We start from the raw sequence: 23529 nt of genomic DNA, 5'->3' as shown, positions 1-23529 counted from the left end.
ACAGTTTCAGCCAACGTCTCAATCGTCACTCCAGTCTGGACCATCTGCCTGGGCTGAGTCCGGTGACTATAAGTTATCACCGAACTTCCACAGTTCTCCTGGTGGGTTATTTCTTTTCCTTTAGCCTTGAGCACATTCTGGTCCTGCTTCTTAAGGCCCAATCCTTCCTATTAACACATATCCGGTCACTAAGGATAAATCTTAGCTTCTAGACTTATTGTACAATTCAAACACTTGTATTCGAAACTCTATGGATAACTGAACCTAGAGATAACTCTTTAGCTCTAAAGACTTGTAATAGGATTAGTCTTCTTGTTTGTAACCGCATGCTGAGATGATAATATCCAGCATGCTATATTGTTTAGTTTTATCTTAGTTTAAACCTAGAGATAGAGTTGTATCTAAACTATACTTCTTCTTCTATATATATCGACGCATACTCAGTTGAAGAGTACGTCAGAATTTACAACAATTCTTAGTATTATTCCTCTGTTCTAATACTTCCGGACCCACTTCGTTGTCTGTTTGACCTTGTCTTGGGCTTTCGGTAGGCTTGGCCTCATCCCTCAACAGGCCCAATTCGAGTAAACCCAACCATCTAGTAGCTTCTTCTCGAATAGAGACCAGCATTTGTTTAAAATTTGCCAGCTGTAGTTGCCTCTCCACAGAGCCGTTTAACATGAATTGCGCTCCAGCAATCTCCATGCGATCTCCTCCCGCCATATCCGTTGCCTTCTTTTCCGTTCTTGCCAAAATCGACATGGGTTGCTCTCCGGAAGTTCCCAAAGTGCCCTTGCTTGATTCTCTGTTTTCCAGTTCATTGCCTTGCCCTACCAGCACCGCCGCAAATGTTCAGCCGCCATGGATCGCCGTCTTCATCACCCTCGTCGGGGCAATTGGTAGCTTTCCACCTATTTTCCCCCCAGCAGCTTTCTTCTCAAAATATTTCTCTAACTTCCTCAATTGTGCAAGACAATTGGCCCAGCCGCTACCTTCTCGTCCCTCTGGTAAAATCACGCACGTCCGTCGACCACCATAGCCATATTCTGACAGCTCCAAAAATCTTCCATGAGCATTTCCTCTCTGTTGCAGGATATGCACCATAGAACCCACTCAGAAAGTCCTGCAAAAGTCTCGTATCTCCCCGACCTCCATTGATCTCCTAAACCATCATAAACTTAACTTATTCAAGAACACTGCCTTGAAGAGACCTTTGCTCCTCTCTGCTAACCTTATGCCATCCCCAACACTAAACTCAGATCGAATCTCGAAGGATTTCGCCTCAACGTAGAAAAATCCGACATAACCCATGATAAAATTTGAATAAAACTCCTACACTACACTCCTCACGCGCCTCCGAGCTTCTCACGCGCTACTCATGAGAGTAGAGATGTACGCCTGTTCTCCCACTACGCCCTCTTTACAATTGGATAGAACTCTATCAAGCTTTATCTCTTATCTATCTAACTATGAACATAGAAGCTAAACATTAGAAGAACAGTATCTTATCTCATCAGCACTAGAACTTCGGATCCTAGCATTAGACTTCCGAATAGATTGCAGCGCACAAGACTCATGTTCGAACTGTGAGTCTTGTGCGTGAGTTGCATTAATAAAAACCAAGGAGTGGTCGTGATCTTCAAGTAAATATTCATGTTCTACAGTTTAATTTTTAATAGCATAGTTCTTTACATGTTCTTCTTAAATTGTGATCTTGGCATGAGAATTTTATTTTCCGCTACGCAAACATATTCCCTACACTTTAACGGCATTGAGTCTTTTGGATTAGGAGGATGATCTAATCATATCCGGCATGATTAGCAGTATAGGATCCATCATTGGGACCACCTTGTTGCACCTTTTGAAGGCCATTTGGGACCGTTTGCAACATATCTACTCTGGGGCAGAGAATGTCAGTTGCTTGTGTGATGTATGCAAGCAATATTTTAGCCTTGAGCTAGGCAATTGGAGTTTGGCAGAATACTCTATTATCAGGTCATGTGAGTTCTCGAGGAAAGGAATATGTATCAGCCCCTCACGATTGGTATCAAACGTATGGGGAAGTAGGGTCGGGATATGGATGTTGTTTGATTTCTTATTGCTTGAAGATGGAGTATGAGCCAATCTTTTCACAAATCTTGTGTAGCTCAGATCTCCATCCCTCCATAAGGTTTATTCTCGTCTTTAGCATTCTACTCTTTTTGAGATGGACTTTGTTCCAAGTGAGTGCTTTACTCTTGTTGCCTCTCGTGGAAATTTTGGTGGATCCTGAGGAGGCTGTAGTACACGAGGTGGACGAGATTAGAGGGGTGGTGGACGCTCTAGTAGTTGAGAACCTAAGAAGTGCACGCACTACAGTCGCAACAATCATTCTGTCGATTACTGTTGGGATCTTGATGCCAATCAAGCCATTTACCATGATGATTCCACCCCAGCATTTGGTTCCTCTACGATGATCTCCATCTCGAGAGATGAGTATGCTTTGTTTCTTGCTCATCAAAAGTGAGCTTCTTCTTCTTCCACAACCACCCTAGCCTAGTTAGGTACTGCATCCCATTGTCCCTAATCTTCTACTTCCGACTCGTGGGTCATTGATTCTGGTGCGACTGAGAATATGAATAGGGCGTGTACTCATCTTTCTGATTACCATACTTTTGCATCACCTTAGAGTGTTACCCTAGCATTGGCTCCTTAGCCAAACTTCACACCTCCGGAACTACTCATCTCAGTCCTCATAGAGTTATTATTTGTTTTACACATTCCTGGTTTTCCCTTTAGTTTATTGTCCTTAGTAAAATCACAAAAGATCTTCAGTACTCTGTGAGTTTTTACTCTCCTCTGTATTTTTTGGGATCTCGAGACGAAGAGGATTATTGGGTATGGGGCATGAAGTTGGTGGTCTCTACTATCTAGATTTGCTCCTATTTGCCCCTCCACGTGCTCTTCAGTCCTCGCTATCTCCTTTCCAGTGGCACTATCGACTTGGTTATCCATCTCTTTCCACTTTGAAGCGTCAAGTAGAGAGTCTTGGTCCCATATCACATTTTTCAGGTGAAGCTTGTTAGTTTAGTAAACACCATCGTGTGTCTTTTCCATCTAGGTTGGTTGGTTAGGTGTGTAACTCATTTGAGTTAGTCCATTTTGATATAATCCTTTACCTTTGTTGATGACTACTCTTGTATGACTTGATTGTTTTTAATGAAAAATCGTTTTGAATTGAGGTCCATTTTTTTAGCTTTTTCGCAAAGAGGTCAAAACTCAATTTAATCAAGAAAATTGAGTGTTATGATCCGACAATGCCAAAGAATATGTTTCTTATTCCTTCTCTTACTTATCTGACAAAGGCATTGTGCACCAAACCACTTGTCCTCACACACCACTACAAAAAGGTGTTGTTGATCGCAAGAACCGGCACCTGCTAGATGTTGCCCAAGCTCTCATGTTTCATATGCATGTACCCAAACGTTTTTGGAGTGATAAAGTCCTTACTGCATGCCACCTCATCAGCAAGATGTCTTCCACTCTCCTTGATGGTGCCTCTCCTTGCTCCATTTTATTTCCTTCCTCCCCAATCGCCCCTTTATCTCCTTGAATTTTTGGGTATGTTTGTTACATTCACAACCTTGGACCCGGTTTGGACAAACTTGATCCTCGTTCCACTTGGTGTGTCTTTCTTGGTTATTCTCGGACTCATAAGGGATATTGGTGCTACTCTCCAGTCTTGCAGCACTACTTTACAAGTGTTGGTGCTGCTTTTATTAATTCTTAGTCATATTTCCCTGGAGCTAGTTCTCCAAAGGATTATCAGTTCGAGTTGTCTTCTTCATCGTCTATCCCTTTTCTGACTCCGAATTCCCTACCTTCCTCCTTTGTTCCTGTATCTTCCACCATGCCTTTGCCTCTAAAGGCTCCAACTCTGTTACAAGTGTATTCCCAACACCCATGTCTGACAGCTCCAATGGCTCCCCCTTTATCCTCCCAGCCTATAGTTCCTGCATCCTCACTAACTCTAATTCACTTCCCATTGATCTCTGGAAAAGTACTCGCTCATGTGTGACCAAGCATCCCATTGGTAACTTTGTTTCCTGACAGTCTTTATCTGCTTCCTTTTTCTTGTTTTATCTCCACACTTTCCATTCCCAAGATTATTCATGATGCACTCTCTGACTCGAAGGCTATGGATTTAGAAATGCGAGCCTTACATCAAAGTGAGACTTGGGAGCTTGCTCCTCTAATCTCTAGAAAGCACACTGTTGGTTGCAAGTGGGTACATACTGTTAAATACCTTGATGGTTCTGTTAATTGCCTTAAGGCTCAGCTGGTTGCTAAGGGCTACGACCTATGGTGTTGGCTATGATGAGACATTTTCTCTTGTGGCAAAGATATCTTCTGCACGCGTGTTGGTTTCTCTTGCTGCCAATCTTGACTGGCCTCTTTATCAATTAGATGTAAAGAATGCATTTTTTTCATGATGGTCTACTTAGGAGGTTTATATGGAACTACTACTTGGGTTTGTTGCCCAGGAGGAGTATCAGCGCAGTGCCTGCAAATTGAAGAAGGCATTCCTAGGTATATCATAGTTATCTATGTAGATGAATATGATTATTGGAAGTAACTGACTAAATCATCAAGTTGAGGCAGTTTTTACAGCAATGCTTTCACACTAAAGATCTGGGTAAACTTCAGTACTTCTTGGGAATTGAGGTTACAAGGTCAAAGATAGGCATTGACATATCTCATAAGAAGTATGTACTTGACATCCTCGAGGAAACTGGATTGTTGGGTGCTTGGCTTGTTGATACTTGTATGGATCCGAATCATAAACTCGTGAGAGATGGAGAGTTATTCTCGGATCCTACCAGATACTAACAACTAGTTGAAAACTCAATTATCTTACCATTACAAGGCTAGATATCTCACAGGCACTTAGTGTGGTGAGTTACTTCTTAGAGGCTCCTCGACTTTCACATTGGGACGCGTCTATTCATATTGTTAGATACTTGAAGAGAGCCCTAGGACGAGGCATATTGTTTAGAGAAAATGGTCATCTTAAGGTGGAAGGCTTCACTACCCGCATGGGCGTCGTAGAGTCGGCTTGGGGTACCACTTCCTAGCTGGGATGCCTAGGTTCAACTCCCTACACAAACACCCTGGTCTTAAGCGATACTTGTTGATGCAGGATGAGACAAGAATAATTAGGTCTTTAGTTTTATTTAAATTATGAGTTTTATTTGAATTAAATTATGGGGCTTGACCCAAAGTTTTAAGTTATTTGTAATTTAATAATGGGCTTAGCTCTCACATTAGCTTAAGTTTTTGCTATTTAATAATGGGCTTGGCCCTTGGCCCAAAGTGAGTCACATTAGGGTTAGGGTTAGGGTTTAGTCTATGAGCCTATTTAAGCATAATATTCTATTGTAATAGACAGTTTATGATGAATGAAAAATATTGATTAATTTAGCGTGCACCGCCATGTTTTCTCTCTATTCTCTCTCTCCTTTGGCTTTCTTCTCTTTCTTTCTTTCTTAATTTCTGCTTCTTCTTCCTCTTAAATTTTTGCTTTATTTCTCTGATTAATCTCCCTACATCAAATTGGTATCAAAGCCACAAACCCGGTTGTTTTCTCAAGCAATCGACGATCTTAGGCACCATACCTAACAAAGCTTTGATATTCTCAGTTTTGCATCAACCCTTACCACCCCTGTACCACCATCGTTTTAGTCCTCCATTGAAAGTTCTTTCAACAACATAGACCCACACCCCTGAAACCCAGCATCTCTATCAGCCCTAAACATAACATGAGTTATTGGCACTATGAAGATCTTGATCGTGGTCCATCTCCTGGGCATTCTCAATACGGGGGTAAAGATGTGTCAGATTTTTATGGCGGAAGGGATCCATATGCATTCCAAGATTGGCTTGATGCATTGGAAGACTATCTTGAATGGATAGGTATCTCTCCAAATCGAAAGGTGTGTTTTGTAAAGATGATGCTCAAGGGTGAAGCACGTGTTTGGTGGCACAGTGTTGCAAAATATCATCACCGCCTTCGTCTAAAAATTAAATTGCAAGAGAAGTACGAGGCTAACCATCATGCCCAGTACCCCCAACCGCAACAGTTTATCCAACATGAAGAGGTTTTGATTGTTTCCTACAACAATCACGATCCAAACGCTTCCATGGCAGAGTCGCAATTTGAATGACTAGAGCAACAGATTTCCAGCCTAATGCAGATGATGGAGGAAACAAACTCCCGGATGGCAACATTCCTCAACGGGATGCTAGCAAAGGTAAGTTTATCAAAGTCCCTAGCCCCATCACCATCGCTCTTAGCAAACCTACCTGAACAACAACCCACAAAAGACACCCAACTAGTAAATCCCAAACAACCCACCCAAATCCACAAACCCCTCCACACATTGCAACCCCCCACCGCACCTGAAGTGGTGTCCTTGCCTCCACCCAAAATTTTACCTTTGCTGCCGGTGGTCTGTGCCATCAACTGGGCCTCCAGTGATCAGCCAAAACCCGTTCCCCAACCGGTCCTCCGGCAATCTGCACCGCCAATAGCCATACTCAATCGCGCCACGCCGCCAGGTCACCACCTATGAGCTATTTCTGCACTGCATTGCCACCATGTTCCTGGCCCTCGCCTCTCCTACTGTGTTGTGAGAGAAGCGCATCAACATTCAAGAGGTTACTATTTTGTTTGGATTATAGAGAAGGGAAAAGGCTAAGTCTTTTTTTGGTTTGGTTCAAAAGTCAAAGAGAAGAAAGCTTGTTTCTTATGTTTGTCCAGCTGGTCAATGGGGAAGTAGCTTGTCAAACGAAGACAAAATGTGGGAGCATGTGTCACTATTTCAAGCTTTTGTCAGAGACTCCAAAAGCAAGACAAAAAAAAAAAAAAAAAAAAAACAAAAAAACAAAGAGTCTCATTTTCGTCAGAACTCAGAAGCAAGGCCCATACCAGCAACAATTCATTTGGTCCACGTTGAAGCCCAAGTCAGCAACAACCCATTCACATTCTTTTCAAGACTTGAGGAATTGGGCTTGGTCCAAAGCATTGTCATCTAAACTCGAAGACGAGTTCTTTTCGAAGAATGGGAGAATGATGCAGGATGAGACAAGATTAATTAGATCTTTAGTTTTATTTAAATTATGAGTTTTATTTGAATTAAATTATGGGGCTTGACCCAAAGTTTTAAGTTATTTGTAATTTAATAATGGGCTTAGCCCTCACATTAGCTTAAGTTTTTGTTATTTAATAATAGGCTTGGCCCTTGGCCCAAAGTGAGTCACATTAGGGTTAGGGTTAGGGTTTAGTCTATGAGCCTATTTAAGCATAATATTTTATTGTAATAGACAATTTATGAAGAATGAAAAATATTGATTAATTGAGCGTGCGCCGCCATGTTTTCTCTCTATTCTCTATCTCCTTCGGCTCTCTTCTCTCTTTCTTTCTTAATTTCTGCTTCTTCTTCCTCTTAAATTCTTGCTTTATTTCTCCGATTAATCTCCCCACATCACTTGTCTCTAGCGGGAGGGGGCAGGTATCCGGGGTTTACCCCGATCCTACCGAAAGGTGAGGTTAGGGGTTCCACGTCATAAAAAAAAGGGTTGAAGGCTTCATTGATGCATACTGGGTAGAATCACCTTCGATCTGAAGGTTGATTATGGGATATTGTTCCTTTTTGGGAGGAAATCTCCTAACATGGAAGAGTAAGGAGCATAATTTCGTTTCACGATCAAGTGCAAAAGCATATTATAGAACTATGGCTCATACAGCTAGTGCGCTAACTTGGTTATGACATTTTCTTCGAGAGATATACTTCCCAACACCTACTCCTATTCCACTGTTTCATGATAATCAAGCTTCATATTTTCTCCCATTGCCTCCAATGTTATGTTCCATGAGAGGACTAAGCACATTTAAGTAGATTGCTATTTTATCCAAGACAAGATATTGAGTGGTGACACAACCACACCATTTATAAAGTTTGAGAACCAACTTGCTGATATTTTCGCAAGAGAAATGCTATATACTACACCCCCATCCCACTGGGTTGATGTAGCACTATTAGAATAGCACAGTAGGATAGGGGTGTAGTATATAGTATTACTCTTTTTACAAAGTCATTATGTAGATATTGGTTAGAGTCAATTTGTTCTAAGCTGGGCTTATATGACATATGTGCTCCAGTTTGAGGAGAGTGTTAGAATGCCATGCTACAATATGTTGTACTCCTCTAAAGTAAATCTGTTCCTACCAGCTGTCCCTACTAGCTGTCATTATCAGAATATTTTCCCCAATTATTATTTTTTGATAGGCAAACAAAATGCATTAAAAAAGCGTAAAGGCGCTCCTAAGCATACAGGGAGTATACAAAAAGGACACCAAAACAAAAGAAAAACAAAAAAAGAAGAAGAAGAACACCCGCAAAACCCAAAAGACAGAAGAAAAGTTACACCAAACCCCCAACTTCTTGCCTCTAACCCTACTGGAACCCACACCCCTAGCATCGAAATTAATCGAGCATTCTAAATTCTTGACCTCTCTTTTTCCCAATTATTGTAACTAATTCTCCTTTATATTTGGAATGGATTGAGGGTTGTACAGTGAATTAGATACGGCCCTTCTTTATTTACGTTCTCTTCCATTTCCATTCCTCTTTACAGTTTCTATGACAATAAAAATAACCAGTTATATTGAGGCATGTTTGCTCTTCTTATTTAGTCAAAACTCCCTGCGCTTGATTAAGGTTGGAGCAGTTGCTGTGTTTGTCACAAGGCATAGACAACTGGTTGGAGGTGGCAAAAAAGAACTGCAGCACATAGTGCGGGTTATTGTTCTGAACATGGTATGTACCTCACTTCCTTTATCAATCTTAAACGGCTTAAACTTTTGCATTTTATTTTCTGAAAGAAAAAGATACAGGGGAATCAAACAGTGATTTCTTTTTCTTCCAAGCCTATTGAATCAAGTCCATTGGGTTGTCAAAATTCTCTGTGAATGAGTCAAGGTCATCTAGTCATTGCTCTACCCAGAAATGCATGTAGTGAAAAAATAAAAATGTGCTACGTTTGTTACAAAAGTACATATGAAAAGTCATGTGCTTTGGTATCATTTACTTAATGGCATATTTGCAACAGGCCTTTTTCATTTTTGTTTCGGTTGAATTAATAGCAAGAAGTGTATGTTATGCAGGTTATTGGGCTATTGTCCCGAGGCATTGACAACTGGGGACATGTAAGTATGATATTGGCATCTTTTCTTTCTACTTACTTTTTTTCTTGTCTTAATTATTTCTTTAAACAATTAAGAGAATCAAAGTCCAAGTAAATGATGAGCGTATAAAAAGTGCGATTGTGAATGCTCCAGCGTATTATTGAAACCTATTTCAATATACCTTCAAAGTGAGACACACAGAAAATGCTACGGTGCCCCAGTTAACAGTGTGTAAAATGCAATCAAACTTAAAGAAAAGATCTTCTCTTGATATCTTTTTTCCTTTTCTTTTTGTCCTTTTTTTGTTCAAAATTATTCTCTATTGATAGAAGCCGCAAAATTAGGAGGCCCAACCTGAAATACCAGAACTAAAGGAAGAAGCCACAGAATAAGGACTAGTGGTCTTAATCTTACCCTTTATTTTGTCGGTTGTTTTTAGCTATCTGTTAATTTCAAATATGATTGTATTGTTAGCCCCTATTATCTCCTACCCTGTTATCCCCTAGTTTTCAAATAAGTAGTTGAATAAAGGATCAGGTGAACATTCCATAAGTTGGGTCAATTAGGTTTCTTAGGATTCATTAAGAAGTTTTGTCGAACAGATTGGTTGCGGTTCTCCTACTCTAAGTGGAGAAGTAATTCAATCCTATTATTTTCCTTCTCACAATCCAACAATCCCAATTCACACAAGCATCAACCTAGCTACCTATCAATCTGGCATCAGAGCATGGCAACGACAAGGACAGAATCAAGGGATGCAGAGTATGCTTTAGCTGCAAGCATAGTTTGTCAATCTGGTATCAGAGCATGCCTAGAAGCTAATATGCAAGAAATGAAGGCATTCAGCAAATGGTAGCGGGTTCAGAAGGCACAGAATCAGGATGCAGAGTATAGAAGATACCTTGCAAGAAATTTTGGGCATGCTCTACAAGAATCACGATGGCAAACATCACACCCCAAAGAAGGCTGGTGACGAATGAGTGTCCACTTTGTGGGCCAATCAAACTTGAGACAAATCATCAGACGAATAACAATCGCCGACAGGTTAAAATGGATTTTCCCTAGTATACTGGGGAAGACTCAACTGTGTAGCTTGATCGAGTAACTCAATTCTTTGAGTATCAATAGACGGCAGAGGAGCAGAAGGTCACCCTGGCTCAACTACGACGGGGCGTTGTCTCAAATTTGGCAACACGACACCCTTAGAGAATACCAGTGGGAGTTCGAATGCCTGACAAATTGAGTAACTGAATGGCCGCATAAGGCATTGATTGGGACCTTCTTGGGCAGTCTTAAAGATGAAATCTCCGCACGGGTAAGAATGTTCAAGCCACTATAAAAGCTAGAGACTAATGTGTTTGCTTTGTGCTGCCTTACCAAATACTGGTTAAGGCTCTTGTATATATAGAGAAAGTAGTTGCATAGAACTAGGAGATTACAATTGTAATGAGAGAAAAGACTTAGAGTTATGATCTAAGTGTTACACTTGTACAGTAAATCGAAACTACGTTATCTAGTATTTGAACTTGACGACTAATCTTATCATTAGACTTATCATTATCTTGAGAACATGTAGATTTAGGTTTATCTCTATCTTGTGACCGTATATCTAGCTGAGGGCTAGATATGTCTTTAACACGCCCTTGCAATCTCAACGGTAGAGGAAGAACGTTGAGATTGGAACAAAGAAAGGCAAACCGTGAGGAGGAGAGTGGCTTAGTGAAGATATCCGCAAGTTGATCTTTGCTGGAGATGAACTGAATTCGAAGAATCTTTTTAGACACCGTGTCCCGAACAAAATGGAAGTCTATTTCAACATGCTTGGTGCGGGCAAGGAAAACCGGATTGGAGGTTAAGTATGTGGCACCAATGTTGTCACACCAAAGAGTTGGTGGATGTGTGAGACTCAAACCAAGTTCGGAGCAGAGACAGAGGATCCAGGAAAGTTTAGCTGCAGTATTGGCAAGAGATTTGTACTGGGCCTCCGTGTTGGATCGTGCAACCGTATGCTGTTTTCTACAGCTTCAAGAGATGAGATTTTTTCCAAGGAAGATACAGTAGCCGCCCATTGAGCGACGATCATCTCGGTCTCCTGCCTAGTCAGCGTTGGAGTATGCTTGGATGGATGCAGAGGTTGCACGATAAAATTGAAGACCATAGTGAACGGTTTGCTTGAGATAGCGGAGGAGCGTTTTCACGGCCTGCCAGTGAAGGTCAGTGGGGTTATGCATGAACTGAGCTAGCTTGTTGACACAAAATGAGATGTCCGGTCTAGTGATGCATAGGTACTGTAGTTCCCCGACTGCGCTGCGGAAGAGAGTGGGATTAGAAAATAAATCACCTTCACAAGCAGACAAGTGGGTGGAAGATGCCATAGGACAATTGATCGGTTTTGCTTCTAGCATTTTTGTTCTGCTGAGGATGTCCAAGATGTATAGATGCTGAGAAAGCAAAAAGCCACCGGAGCTGGGAAGGACTTCAATACCCAGAAAATAATTGATGAGGCCAAGGTCCTTGACAGCAAAATCTAGTTTTAATGTGTCCAAGAGATTACGGACTGCAGAGGGGCTAGAGGATGTGATCAAGATATCTTCTACATAAATCAACACTAGGATAGTGTATGTAGCCGATTTGTAGATGAATAGAGACGTGTCCGATTGTGATCCTCTGAATCCGAGTGTCAGTAGCTTGCCACTAAGTCTGGAAAACCAAGCCCTTGGTGCTTGTTTAAGACCATATAATGTCTTTTGGAGTTTACAAATGTGTGTGGGAAACTGAGGGTGAGCAAAGCCAGGGGGTTGAGACATGTAGACCACCTTTGAAATGTCGCCATGCAGAAACACATTTTGTATGTCGATCTGATGTATAGGGCATCCATTAGAAAGAGCAATAGAGAGAACAATGCGAACCATAGTAGGTTTGATCACTGGATTGTAGGTTTCACCATAGTCGATTTCAGGTTGTTGATGAAATCCCTTAGCGACAAGCCATGCTTTGTACTAATCAATAGTTCCATCGGGTTTTCTTTTCAGCCGAAAGACCCATTTGCAGCCTATGATGTTTGTGGCCAAGTCAGGTGGAACATGTGTCCAAGTGCGGTTCTACAGAAGTGCATCAAACTCAATGTTCATGGCAGCTCTCCAGTTTACACAGCCGATGAGTGACAAGTGGGCTCAGTTGCAAATGATGAGGGCTCAACAAGAAGGGCTCTTGGAATTGGATACCGAACTCTGCCATCTGTAAATTCTCGAGTTTTGGAGATGTTTTTTGCACGAGTGACCATGGGATGAACTGATCCCAGCGGGTTTGAAGGTGGAGAGGGAGTTGCAGACATATCAGGAAGAGAGGACTCAGCAGAGGTGACAGATACCGAAGTGGGAGATTGCAAGGGAGCTGACAGTAGAGAGGAAGAGGAAGCGGGAGAGGAAGACTCAGTGATTGGTTGTGGGATTGGTGGAACCAATGGAGAGGAAAGAAGAGGCAGGGAGAATGGCTGCCTGGAAATTGGAGAAGGAGATTCTGTTGGTGAGGAGTCAGAGGGATATGGAAATTGGGATTCAGTAAAAACAACATCCCGTGAGATATATAGGTGATTTGTGGGTAAATGAAGGCATTTGTAGCCTTTGTGGAGAGTGCTGTAACCTAAGAATATACATGGGACCGAACGTGGTTGGAGTTTGTTGGTATTATAGGGACGGAGATTAGGCCAACAAAGGCATCCAAAGGTACGTAAGAAGTTATAATTTGGACTGCGTTTGAATAGGACTTCAAATGGGGATTGATTTTTGAGAATTGTGGTTGGCATGCGATTGATGAGGTAGCATGCAGTGGGGAAAGCATCATCCCAAAAGGTTAATGGTAAATATGCATGAGAGCTAGACCGGTTTCGACGATGTGTCGATGTTTCCGTTCGATTGCACCATTCTGTTGGTGAGTGTGTGGGCATGATATACGATGTAGAATACCAAGCTGCTGGAGGAGTTGGTTGACAGGGCGATACTCACCACCCCAGTCGGATTGAATTGCTTTTATGTTGGTGTTAAAGAAACGTTCCACATATGACTTGAATTTTAAGAAAACTGAACTAACATCACTTTTTAACGAAATAGGATAAAGCCAAGTGTATTTGCTATAAGCATCAAGAAAAGACACATAGTATTTGGCACCAGACCTAGAGGTAATTGGGGCTGGTCCCCATACATCAGTGTAGATTAGAGCAAGAGAACAGGTGGCAGTTCCGGAAGAAGCAGCAAAAGGAAGTTGCTTGCTCTTGGCACCGAGACATGCAGTACAAACAAGAGTCTTTGGGAGCAGCAACTGGAAGCTTAAAGCTAGATAGGACACGACGAACGATCTTTAAGGTTGGATGGCCTAGCTCTGAGTGCCATTGAAAAGTAGAGGCGCGCTCACCCACCATGGCATAGTGAGGAGGCTTATTTGCAGAAGGGAAAAAATGATAAAGCCCATGTTTATTCGGCCCGTGGAGAAGGAGTTTCCCCGTGCGACGGTCCTTTAAGAGAAAATAGGAAGGATGAAATTCAAAAAAGATATTAGTGTATGTAGTGAACTTGTGAACAGAGATGAGATTCTTAGAAATGTGAGGAACATGCAGAATATCAAGGAGATCAATTTGAGAATTAGGAGTGAACAGACAAGTGGTACCAATATGATTGATTGAGAGCCCCTTACCGTTACCTATGAGGATTTGATCCGAGCCCATGTAGTCTTCTGCCTTGATGTTCAGGTTGGTCCAATCAGATGTCAGATGGTGAGTGGCTCTCGAATCAGGGCACCAGTTCTGATCAGAGTTGCTGGTGGAGGGGGCAGAGAGATAAGCCTGGGCTTGAGGGGTCTATTCACTAGAGTAAGCTTCATTGAACTGGTTGTAGCAGTCCAGAGCAACATGACCATAGCAGTTGCAAACCTGACACAACGGTCAGTGGGAGTTGCTGGAGGAGAAACGACAGCTAGAGGAGCCTCGACCCTTGCCACAAAAGGGCCGGGATGTTTCAGATGAGAAGCTGCGGCCAGAGGAGTGGTGTCCACGAGCACCACACATGCCACGGGATGAGTGCTGAGATGAGTTACCTCAGGTGGCGAAATTAGCACCGGCAATAGAGAGATCAAGAGAGGCTTGATGTTGTTCTAAGCGCATCTCATGGAAAAGTAGATGGCCATAGATCTCATCCACAGAGAGAGGGTCGGCTCTGGTTGTAACAGAGGTGACAAAGGGATCAAAGCAGATCCTAGGCCTGCCAGGAGGAAGGACTCCTTCTCAAAACCATTGAGAGGTTGGCCAACGATGGCTAGTGCATCACACAACGTTTGGAATGTGTGGTAATAATCAGCGATGGATGAGGAGCCTTTCTTGAGGGTCGCCAGTTGATAGTGCACCTACATGGTGCGCGCCTTCGTCTGAGACGTGAAAAGAATCTCCAAGGTGGTCCACACATCACGGGATGTGGCACCTTGGGTGACATGAGTCAACATCTTTTCGGAAAGAGTTGAATTAATAGCGGAAAGCAGCAGTTGATCTTGCATGCTCCAGTGGAGGAAAACCAGATTGGGAGATGTAGTTGAGACGCCATCTTTGGTGGACGTCACAGTGGGAGACGGATTGGGAGATGTAGTTGAGACACCATCTTTGGTGGACGTCACACGGGCATGGTGTGGAACCATCAACGTATCCAAAGATGTTGCCGCCTTTGAGGTGTTGAACAATATGAGGCAACTAGACTGGATAGTTGGTGCTGGTGAGTTTGGTAGGGTTGAAGTTGGTGAAGGTTACCAACGGAGGAGTTTGACAGTGGGTTGAGATGATAACAGGGGGTGGATTGGATTCGGGTGCGGTTGAGGTAGACATGATCGAAAAAAGGGAGGAATGAAAAAAAAAAAAAGACGTGAGTCACTGTTGTGGCTTTGATACCATATAAAATATAGAGACTAATGTGTTTGCTTTGTGCTGCCTTACCAAATACTGGTTAAGGCTCTTGTATATATAGAGAAAGTAGTTACATAGAACTAGGAGATTACAATTGTGATGAGAGAAAAGACTTAAGAGTTCTGATCTAAAGTGTTACACTTGTATAGTAAATCTAAACTACGTTATCTAGTATTTGAACTTGAACGACTAATCTTATCATTAGACTTATCATTATCTTGAGAACATGTAGATTTAGGTTTATCTCTATATTGTGATCGTTTATCTAGCTGAGGGCTAGATATGTCTTTAACAGCCACGAACAGTGCAAGATACAATTGAGTTGGCAAGGATGCGTGATGATAGGCTGAACAAATCGAGAAGAAACTCACGGCCAGAGGTCACAAAATTGACATCGAAGGTTAATCTAGTGGGAGAAATAGGGTGGGTTCCCCATTGTTCAATCAACTGCCTCTCTACCACCTATTAAAAAACTCTCATGGGAGGAATTGCGGAAGCAGCGTGAAAAAGGTCTTTGCTTCAATTGCAACAACAAATTCATGCCAGGCCACAAATACCATGTGAATCGTGTGTTTTTAATTGAAGCGAAGTCCAAATGAGAAGATTCTAGACAATAGAGTATTTAGGACCACGCAACATGAGGGTCGAGGCTTGAATTGGTTGCAAAAGGGTCATGGTCCTCATCGATAGTGGTTCAACACACAACTTCATCAACAAGGGGATTGCTCAATTGCTGGAACTGCCGGTTACCGCCATCAACGTGGGTCACAGTGGCCAACGATGAATGGTTGGTATGCCGCGATAAGTATGATTGGCTCCGATTGTCAATTCAAGGACTCGAGTTGATGGTGACTCTATTCTCCCTTCTGTTGAACGGCGATATTGTGTTGGGGATTCAATGGTTGGAGAAATTGCAGCCGGTAATCTGCGATTCGGGAAGAATGTCGATGGAGTTTAGGTGGGGCGACTGGGCCTATGAGATTGTGGCTCAACCCATTGGGACTGGACAGGTCATTAGCAATGCTATGATGGGCCAAGAAATAAACGGAGGGGGCAAGATATTTGCTGTGAAGGTGAGACCGGCCCAACCTATTCATGCGTGTATCCTGCGGGTGCTTCAAGATTTTCAGCTAGTATTGAAGGAGCCCAACACCATACCACTGGCCTGCGAGAAATAGGGAATTTTTGTTGATGAGTGATAGAAAAAGGTAAAGATCTTGTGTTTTTACGACACTCACTTTTGTTGTTGCATGCTGATGTGTCATCCTCTCAATGGAGGGCACAAAGGACTTGGTTTGTGCCAAGTCCCTATAAAAGTTGTTCTCTGAAAAAAAAAAAATGAGATTGAGAAACGAGTCTATAAGATGTTAGCTACTTAGACTCAGGCCCATCACCAGTCCATTTTCCTTACCCATTTTGTTAGTCAAGAAAAAAGATGGAGCCTGGCATTTTTGCACAAACTGTAGGGTTTTAAATGCGATGACGATCAAGGATCGTTCTCCTATAGCAACCGTTGATGACATGTTAGATGAATTACATGGGTCCAAATATTTCACCAAACTCGACCTACGGGCTGGATACCTCCAGGAGCGTGACAAACTGCTGTTCTTCATGGGCCACATGGTGGTGCCACTGTTCTCTCTTCTCAAGGCCAAGCTCTCGCAGGAGTTCCATGACTCCAAGATTGGGGGACATTTTGGAGTTCTCCACACCTACAAACACCTAGCCCAGTCGCTCTGTTGAGAGGCGATGAGGATGTCAGATATTATGTAGCGGAGTGCAACATCTGCCAATGGAACAAGAGGGGCTCACGGTTGCCAACTGGCTTGCTGCAACCATTACCAGTACCGTCAGTATGGAAAGTGATTTCCTTAGATTTCATCGACGGACTACCAAACTCGGCAAGGAAGAATTCAATCATGGTGGCTGTTGATAGATTGACCAAATATGTGTAATTCACTGTAGTGGCCCATCCATATTCCGTGAAGAAAGTGGGGGAGCTGTTCATTGTCAATGTGGTCTGATTGCATGGGATCCCAAAATTAATGGTGAGTGACAGAGATCCTATATCCCTCAGTACTTTTTGGTGTGAGTTCTTTAAGTTATAGGGCAACACTGCCTACCACCCTCAATCGGATGGCCAAACCGAGGTCATAATCAGGAGTTTGGAGCAATACCTTTGGTGTCTCACAAGCCAACATCCCAAGAAGTGGGAACAGTTTCTGCCCTGGGCAGAATACTGGTACAACACCACATTTCATCGGTCAACAGGTACTACTCCATTTCATGCACTCTATGCTGACCATCCCCAATTCGTCAATTATCTGGCAGGTGCATCAATGGTAGATGAAGTGGACCATGAGCTATGAGATAGAGATGAGCTGTTGAGGCAACTGAAACATAATTTGCAGATGGCTAACAATTGCATGAAACAATATGTAGCCAAGGGTCGACGAGAATGCAAGCTGAAGGTTGGCAATTGGGTCTACCTGTAGCTGCACCCATGCCGTCATAGAAGCATCTTCCATCGAGCCTACCAAAAATTTGTCAATAGATTTTTTGGGCCTTCCCAAATCCTTGAAGAAATAGGGGCAGTGGCGTACCCATTGACTCTTTCAGAGTAAGCCTAGGTTCATCATGTATTACATGTATCTGTACTTGAGAAGAAATTGGGGATGCCAGCAAGGTCACACCAAACCTACTTCCTTTCTCCAACAACCACACTCTGTGTCTCGAACCACTTTTGACACAAGACTACTGGTGGGTTAAACGGGGAGATAAGTATGGCACTAAAGCACTAGTTCACTAGAAAAACCCGCCACTCGAAGATGCTACACGGGAAGAGGTCAAAATCCTACATCAAATAATTTCCAGAACTCAACCTTGAGGACAAGGTAGAAGCCGTAGAACTAGGAGGCCCAACCCAAAATACTAGAACTGAAGGAAGGGAAGACGCCACAGGATAAGGACTAGTGATCTTAATCTTGCCCTTTAATAGTTGGTTGTTATTTGCTATCTATTAATTTCAATTATGATTGTATTGTTAATCCATGTCATCCCCTAGTTTTTAAATAAGTAGTTGAATAAGGATCAGGTGATCCTTCTATAAATTAGGTCAATTAGGTCTCTTAGGATCATTGAGAACTTTTGTCAGACAAATTGTTTGTGTTGTCCTCCTACCCTAAGTGGAGAAGTAATTCAATTCCATTGTTTTCCTTCTTACAATACAACAATCCCAATTCACACAAACATGAACCTAGCTAGCTATCTGTCATTCTAATAGGGTGATTAGGGTTGTAATCGAGCCGAGAGTCGAGTATTGAATGTTCAAGCTTAGTTTGTGTAATTTTTTTTTGTAATACAAGCCGAGCTCGTGCTTAACACCTGAACTAAATAATATGTTCATATATTTTTTTTCGAACAAGCTATTCAGTTAATTTATTCGTTCTATATATAAGGTAAATGTCGTGATTGTTCAGTTTCTTTTCTTTTTCTTTAATTCATACTAATTATTAGTTATTTAATTATTGTTAAGATTTATTATTTGAGTGAACAAGTTTATATGTTTATCTTATAGTTTGTATATACATTCATCACACACACACACACGCACACACACATATATATAAACACACATAAACCCACTCATATACACAAAAACACACATATCTATATCAAGACTCGCAATTACAATAATTCAAGTTATATCTGTTACATTATGAGAAGTCATTTTCATCTTTTTAAATACTTAACATTGTCTCATTACAAAGTTAAAAATAATAAAAATGAAGTTATACGAGTTGAGCTGAGCCTATTCGAGTTCGGCTCGTTTAATAAACAAACCTAAATTTTTGTTCAAACTCTATTCGTTTAATAAATGAACTGAACCCGAGCCTGTTCGCAAATGGCGCTGTTCATTTACAGCCCTAAGGGTGCTTATCGCTTCATTGATGAATTTGATGGTGCACTCTTACATGGTTCATGTGGGATCTCTCGTCTGCAAAATGAAGTTTGTGCATTAATTTTGGTCAGTGATGATTTGAAATGAAGGTAAAAAAAACTCCACTGAAACTTTAGTTGATATACTATATATTCTGGATTGAGATGGTGACTTGAATTGAAATTTTTGCGATTTAATCCTTGTATATCTATCTCAGATGGACAGATCCTTAGTAGACAACCTTCTAATTTGATCTATTATTACTATGTTGATACAACGTTTTAAACTTCAGTTAGGAGGCTTGGTGGGTGGAGTTGCTGCATCATGGCTTCTCGGACCTGCATGGAAGTACGAGTCCAAGTCAAGTGATGGTCGAAGAGTTTTTGCTGACAGGGCGCCAATATTCTCTATCATCAAGAGAAAAAGGGAACCCAAGCGATTCTAATGAGTGCTTAGAATGAGAACAATCAGCAATGTGCAAAATTATTGTACAGTGAAAGAATGCTTATTCTTTATCTACAATGAGAGATTGCTTCAATTTGTTCCCACCTACCTGGATAAATATATTAAGCACACACGTGTCTGTGTATGTGTGTGTTTAGCCATTTGTATTATCTGATTATAGTTGGTTTTTTCCAAAGGTCATGTATTACTGAAGAATAAAATATTGTGAAATCTGTTTTAAAAAGGGATTGAGCTAATGATTATGCTGTTTGAGATAGTTATTTTGTATGCACATTCTGACTTCAATTACAATCAGTGTCCAAGGAGTCTGTTTTTCCCTTAAAAGGGAATCATAATAGGAGAGACTTGGGAGTGCCTGTTTTATGTGAAGATTGTACATATGATGCTCAGGTTTGCCTTGTCTGAGAAGATCTTCTGATACTTACATGGCACAGCCTATTCCATGTGGTGGACATGATGCTTATATTGGTCAGGGTCTATTTGGATTAACAAATCCTCTTGGATTAGTTAATCTAAGGTAATATTAAGATATAAAAATCTCGTGTTTCTAGTGGAGGAATACGGTGGTAGAAGGAGGTGCAACGGTAAAATGAGTGGAAGAATAGCTAGTGTCAAGAAGAGCTTCAGTTATGGGGGTACAAGCTGGCGATTATTAACCGCTAACCGCATAACTGCTTTTATAGGCGGTTGTTAAAAAATCGCTAACCGCCTAGGGCGGGGCGGTTTTAAGGTTAGGCTAACTGCCTACTCTTATATATACTATATTTGTGGCCCATTAGAATTTATGGGTTAAATATTATTTAGCCCTCTCAACTAACAACCAATTTTTATGAAGCACCACGAACTGACCAGTGTCAAGATTTTGCCCTTTAAACTATCAATCTGTTATTATTTAGCCACATTTGTCAATTTTGACCGTTATGTTTGATGGAAAATCAAAGTTTACTTAAGTGTTTAAAAAATGCCTTATTTTGACCATTAAAAACCAAAAATTACCTTTTGTATTTATTAATTAGTAGAAAAATAACAAAAGAATTACCATTTGTACCATTGCACCCCCTTCTACCACCGTATCAGGAGTGTAAACGAGCTGAGCTTGAGCAAGTTGGATATGTTCAAGACCAATTCATTCAAACTTTACTCGAGCTCGAGCTGAGCTTGAGTTGAGTATCTAAACTCTGGCTCGGCTCGCCAAGGAAAAAATCTTGTGGAAGCTCGAGCTTGCCTATTAGTTGAGTTGAGTGCCTTGTTGAATACTCGGCTCGCTCAACTCGAGTAAAATACACAGTTGACATGTCGACGATGTCGCCCCTAGAAGTATCCCCACACGGCCACCACGCCATGCAGTGACCAAGAATGCACTCAGGAGAAAATAAGAGAAAGAAGATGAAGGCTCGGTGAGCGAGAAGCTTAGAAATGTGTAGAGGAGGAGAAATAAAAAAGCATAGCTTCTGTAAGTGGAAAAATTAGGCCTAGGGGGAATAAAGCAAGTTGTGGGGTGGCTCAAATCTCCATGCTTCTCCTAACTCGATGCAACGGTCTTGAGTAGATTAAAGTTGCATATATAATGATTTAATCCTAGTCGTTGAATCAGACGAAGGAACGTGCGTTTAGCCACTCTTTTTATTTTTTATTTTTTTGAAACAAAAGTGAAACTTTCATTAATCTCCCATCAACAGATATAAATCACCTCTAAAAGTTTACACAGAACAACACCCTTAGGGTGTGAACTTCAAGCTGAGTAAGAAAGCTCAAACAATACATTAACAAACAAGAAAACACCCAACCAGAGCTACAAACAGAGAAGACACCCTACCAACAAGTTAGCCACCAAAACCACTGGACGCCACCGAACCACGACGAAAGGGAGCATAGCGTGGCCCTCATGCGCCTCCCATAAAGACAAGAAAAACCTGGTGCATGAAGACTACACGCCGAACACAGACCATCGAATCGGCCGTAGCAACCAGCAGCTAACCCAGAAGACTTCCGCGACCCAAGGTGAGAGACGCGTGTCGAACAAAAGGCAGTGGAGTTTCACAGATCTGGTCCTCACTACATGCTTGTTTCGCTAGAACCGGCCAGGACCGCTACCGATGACACAATGGAGCACCACTTCTCCTCCGGCACCTCATTGGGTGTTTCCCTGCCATAATCCAAAGAAAAATAACAAAACCAAAACCTTCATAGTCCAAAAGGACTAAAAAGGACACAAATAATTACAGGATTTAAGCCGGGAAAACAAAACACCACACAACCCTAATGGTTGAGGGGCTCTAGCTTCCACTGAAAAAATCAGGGAAAAAAACAAAAGCTCCTTAGCCCTACAAGGCTAAGAGGAAGAAAAACAACCGGGAGGGAGGCTTAAGGCCTCCCCCGCAAGGGAGATCAAAAGAGAAGAATAAACTTTCTTACTTAGAGAGAGAAGCTGTGGGAGAAAGAGAAAGAGTCTAACTCTTTTTATCTCTTTTGGTTTTATCCACTCCTTAAACATTTTCTATATAAATAATGCTCTATAGCTGTAATCATATCTGCTTTAAATTTAATAATAATAAAATAAAATAAAAAACGGTCTTTCACTAATTTCAAAAAAAAAATTGCCATTTAATGTAACTTTTACTGATTTTTTTTGGAACTATGCGTAACTTTTGCTGATTTACTCCTTCGTCCGCAAAATAGTTTGCCAAAACGCAGTGTTTTGTGGCTTTTGTCTCTCAAAGTTTGCAGGAAATCAATACGCACCGTTTACAATAGTCAAATTATTTAAATCTTTTTATATATATATATATATATATATATATATATATATATATATATATATATATATATATATAGAAATTACACTTTATTATACTTAACCATAAATGACATAAGTCCATAAATGATATATTATACATAATTCGCCTAAATTTTATTAATTACACTTAAACTAAAATAATAACAACACTTAACTAACATATTAATATCATCATAGGTTATTAGGTTAATGTTAGTGTATATATATGTGTGTGTATAATATGTTATTTATGAATTATGCATATCAACACGTGTTAATATAAGTTAATTACTAATAGGGATGTAAACTCGGAGCCGGTTCTCAGTTATTGGCCGATAACTAGGAATCGATTCCGGAGTCTCCGGTTATTGAAAATCAGTAACTGGCTTCGAAATTGGGTACCCTAGTTAACCGGAGGTTACCCAGTTACCCCTGGTGAAACCGGTTATCCGAACTGGTTACTTGAAAAAAAGAATAATAATAAAACCTCGTTGATGAAAAAAAAAAAACAGGAAAATTTTCTCAATGAAAGAAAATCAGAATATATATATAAGAAAACCAGATCCATTACATCCAGAGACTGTGCAACAATGGAAGAAAGAATGAACAAAATGAAAGGAAGGAATAAAGATCGAGAATCAGATGTTACATCCGCACCCAAGAACAAAATTAACCAAAACTAGCTCCACAAAACATATTCAAACCCATCTAGACAAGATATCTCATGTGCTTAAATCTGACAAACTGAACAAGAACCATAAGGCAGATAAATTCAGACTCTAATAATTGAGAAATTCACCTTAAGGTGTTCTTGCCTTCTCTCTTTTTCTCTATTTTCCACCAAATGTTGAAACAAGACAGAGATATAGTAGAACGGGATAAGTCTTCCTTACTTTTGGGTAGATGTTTGTGGGCAAAGAGATAGAGATTAGAAGCAAACATGAAGGCGCAAGTTTCTTTGCAAATCGCAAGATTCAAGAACCTCCAGGCCTTTTCTCTTCTCTTTTCTCCGTTGTATATCCCGTCAAGAGCACCCATTGCCTTCTCGCATACGCTTCTTTCGCTGTCCACAAGTGTTTTCAGCAGCAAAGAGACCAAACCTAGATGTAGCAGCAGCATCGTCTGAAGAGAAGAAAAGTCACTGAAAGGAAAAGAGACAAAACGAAAGGGAAAGTAAAAGA

At 41.1% G+C, this 23529-nt stretch overlaps 1 protein-coding gene across 1 annotated transcript in view; it reads left to right on the top strand.

Annotated features, from left to right (window-relative positions):
- The window catches only part of LOC133882104 (RHOMBOID-like protein 10, chloroplastic), a 30275-nt gene extending 10436 nt beyond the window's left edge, over positions 1-19839 (top strand). Inside the window, exons 7-9 of the mRNA XM_062321207.1 lie at positions 8760-8858; positions 9206-9247; positions 19400-19839. Of these exons, the coding sequence (XP_062177191.1) occupies positions 8760-8858; positions 9206-9247; positions 19400-19552 (294 nt within the window). The 3' untranslated portion in view covers positions 19553-19839. The remainder of the gene's footprint in view (positions 1-8759; positions 8859-9205; positions 9248-19399) is intronic.
- The last annotated feature ends 3690 nt before the right edge of the window (positions 19840-23529 follow it).

The sequence above is a fragment of the Alnus glutinosa genome, chromosome 11 (genome assembly GCF_958979055.1).
Source record: "Alnus glutinosa chromosome 11, dhAlnGlut1.1, whole genome shotgun sequence".
Taxonomy (NCBI): Eukaryota; Viridiplantae; Streptophyta; class Magnoliopsida; order Fagales; family Betulaceae; genus Alnus; species Alnus glutinosa.
Note: the sequence above shows the minus strand (reverse complement) of the source record. Positions and strands in the feature narration are given on the sequence as shown.